This window comes from Nannochloropsis gaditana, assembly GCF_000240725.1.
Source record: "Nannochloropsis gaditana CCMP526 unplaced genomic scaffold scaffold022, whole genome shotgun sequence".
In the NCBI taxonomy this organism is placed as follows: Eukaryota; class Eustigmatophyceae; order Eustigmatales; family Monodopsidaceae; genus Microchloropsis; species Microchloropsis gaditana.
The window spans coordinates 55651-59319 of record NW_005803931.1 but is presented as its reverse complement, the minus strand read 5'-3'; the positions used below and the strand labels follow the sequence as shown (position 1 = coordinate 59319).

The 3669-nt window shown below is 48.3% G+C and overlaps 1 protein-coding gene across 1 annotated transcript; it reads left to right on the top strand.

The window, feature by feature from the left end:
• Nucleotides 1-1863: 1863 nt before the first annotated feature.
• On the top strand, nucleotides 1864-2741 carry NGA_2020100 (uncharacterized protein; the record flags this gene model as incomplete). The annotated part of the gene is made up of 1 exon (XM_005856188.1): nucleotides 1864-2741. A coding segment is annotated over one exon (874 nt), but the record flags the coding sequence as incomplete, so codon positions are not given.
• Nucleotides 2742-3669: the final 928 nt, after the last annotated feature.

Sequence of the window (3669 nt, the reverse complement as noted above, 5' to 3'; positions counted from 1 at the left end):
TCCCCCCACAAGTTGTCGAACGGAGCGCGACACGCATGCGTTTCCAGACCATCGAGCATACGTCGGAGACACATCTTAGTTTCCTACTGTAAAAATCGGGAAAAGACGGAAGTGTGTACCTTGACACTCTATATTGCCTCTTGCGTCGTTTTCATCGAGACGCAATTTCTACTGAGTAATGCGTTGATTAACGTAAACCCCTCCATAACGAGCGTGGTTCTCCCTCGCATTTTTATCATAAAATACGATAGGGCGCCATGCAAACATATGATGCATCAGGTTCTAACATGTCAATGCTTTGGAAGCTTCAAATTATTCCAGGCAACGATCAACTTTCTTTTCCGATCCCTGTTTGCCGATCGGCAGGCTCTTTCTTATTAAGTCATTTACAGACATACCTTGCCTTCACAGAGCCTGCGAAGGGTTCAATCTTTGCAGTGTTCGTCTCTACTATATGATAAGCGGATAATGGAAAAGTTAAAACCGGTAAAGCACGCACCTGTGCTTATTGCTGGCGCAGGACCTGTAGGCTTGACGTTGAGCGCCCTGCTCTCACGCTGTGGCGTCCAAAATGTTATATTCGAAAAAAATGCAGAGTTGTCGCAACATCCGCAGGTAACTTCAATTTATACGTGTGTTATTTCAAAGGGCAAATCAGAGTATCACTTGGCCTCTGACCGGAGGGTCAAGATTCGATATCAGGAACTTACGAAGTCAAAATCGTGCATTACTCTCTTACACCACAAAGGCCCATTTTATAAACTGTCGAACAATGGAGATTTTCCGACACGCATATTCTCCTAATTTGATGCGCCGGATCACTGAAATCGTTCCAGACCAGTCATGTTGGCGCCATTTCATTTATGCCACGTCAGTGTTGAATGGCACAGAGATTGGTCGTGTGGATAACTTCCCGTCATCCTCCACCTCCCGAAACACTGCCGCTCCTCCCCTTGCCGCGCATCAAGTTCTGGACCGGCATAGTCCTGCGAAAGTCATACATCTGTCACAGAGCCGGCTCATGCCGCTGCTTTTTGATGAGGTCTTGGCAGAAGCAGGAGATACAACTCGCAGCCGAGGAGGCAAGGGGGGGCATGTCGTCCGGTTCGGTCACGAGGTCAAGGACGTTCGAGAGGTGGTGGAGGGCGTGCAGCTGCTTGTCGAGGAGAAAGAAACGTGCGATATGCATGTCTTCCAGGGACACTACGTTGTTGCTGCGGACGGGTCTTCCAGTGTCATCCGCCATAAAGCTCAAATAAGTATGCTCGGCGAGAGAGGTGTCCAGCATCTTATGAACATCCATTTTTCCTCTCGCGCTTTGGCGCAGGCCACATCACATCGACCAGCTATGCTGTACTTCATTTATAACGCAGAGGTTGTTTGTGTATTAGTGGCGCATCACTACCCATCAGGGGAATTTGTGGCCCAAGTGCCCTACTTTCCGCCTGCTCAGTCTCCTGAGGACTTTGGCCCTGTCACCGTGAGGGCATTGCTAGATGCGGCCATTGGAACGGCGTTCACGGATTTGACTGTGCACTCTGTGCGACCGTGGATCATGGACTGCCAAGTTGCTCAGCGCTACCGATCTGGGCGCATTTTCCTCGCTGGAGACGCAGCTCACAGATTTCCTCCAGCTGGCGGCTTCGGTATGAACACCGGTATTCAAGATGCTCATAATCTATCTTGGAAAATTGCTTCAGTGTTACAAAACTCGGCGAATGGTGCATTATTGGACACATACGAGGTACGATATATAAGGTGGGCCCTGCTACTTTTTTGGGGGGGGGGGAGAATGCATGCGCACATTCTGGTGACTATTAATGTTACCTTATATATGGCTTTGGATGAAATGTAGACAGAGCGACGACCTGTAGCTGAGCGTAATGCAAGCCTCAGCATGCACAATTTCTCAAGAAGTCTAAGAGTGCCGCAGGCTTTGGGCCTAAACGTTGAACAAGCAAAAGATGCTGCAAGAATTTCAAGTCGGATCTCAAATGCCATGTCAAAGGCCCTTCTGCCATACATGTTTGCTGTGGGTCGATGGCCTTTAAAATCATTGGAGAACGTGAGGCATCCTTATGGAGAAATGTGTCTGGCCAAGGCTCGAAAAATTTTACGGGATGGTGCCAGCCTCCCGCTTCTCTTTCCAACGGATGATATTGGGTTTCGGTACCGGCCTGAGTTTCCCAGAGCACAAAATGCTGAAGAGTCGATACATCATGGACTGGGTCTCGACCATCTGCAAGTAGGAGGGCGTTTGCCACATATTTGGCTTCAATGTCTTCATCCCGACACGGGAGAGTCTTTAGGAAATATATCATCGACAGATCTAGCCGATCAATTACAAGCTGCCTTTCTTTCTAGTGGCATTTTTGATTTCACGAGATCTAGACCCTTTGCCATACTGCTTTCGTCTTCCGCAGAAGAAAAGATAACTCTCTCAGCATCTCAGACCGTTTTGAAGGGATGGAATATGCCTTTGATAGGTGTGAAAATTATTATGCGTCCTGAAGTCTCATCGCATAGCAGCACAACAACCTTTGGAGAATTCGGACAAGAGGATCAACAGGCACTCTTTCGACATTTGATCAAAAAAGGGGGCTGCCTCACATTGAATGATATTGAAGGGAACTGGGAACAGCGTATCCACTCGCAAGCCAGCTCTATCTTAGTAAGACCAGATGGGCATATTCAGGCCCTGTTGCCAAGCGATAAAGATCTCGACATTGATTTTTGATAGTGTACAGGAGACATGCGACTATGCAAGAAGAAGAAAAGGTCTCGCGATGTCATCTTTTTGGCGATCAATATTTATCATGTATGAGGAACCCAGGCTCCTGAAAACTCTTATGCATGACATGTTTTCTGACCCAAACGTCTGAATTATCCTTTTCTTTGGCTCCAATATGCCCTTAATGCTCGTTCGTTTCGTCCGATATGTGAACGCCCAAAATATGGACTCTTTAAAGTAAACAGAGCTTGAAACCTAGATTGCAGAATTTGCATGCCTCAAAAAATCTGTGCACAGCTTTTCCTCACGGCTGCCGGGCATAGCAGATTGATGGACCTCCCGCACCATCGCAAGTGTGACGGATGTCAGAGTTATATTGACAGAAATCTTACTGGTCACTGGATCCTCAAGCAAAGTATTTATTATCCCTAAGCCGTCCCTGAAAATTGGTGCAGAGCGCTTATGGCGTTGCATAATAGCTGGAACATGCCCGAGTAAGACGTGACCTTCAGGGTCGGTGACTAAACGCTTTCGGGCCTCGGTATCCATCGTCAACACTCGGAGAATGTACAGCAGGTTAAATGCCGTTCCTGGGTCGTGGTCTAGTGTCCCGACTCCACGAGTAAGAGCCTCGAGACCTCCACCTTCAATAAAGTTCCGGACTTCCCCATGCGCTGCCTCGTGACCTTTGCCCTGCGCATCCATAATGCGCCTAACTATCATTTTGAGAGCGGTCCGAGCACACTCACTCGCTGCCACTGCTGTGCTCTCGCTCACATAAGGTTCGGGAACCTCACTTCCGCTGCAAGGAGGATGCGGCAAATTCCAGTGCTGGAATCTGGTGCTGGCAACAGACTGATCCAAGCTCTCTTCAGCATTGTCTCTGCCATTGTGTCTTCTACTTCCCTCTATGACATCTGACGCGCGAATGGAGAGCC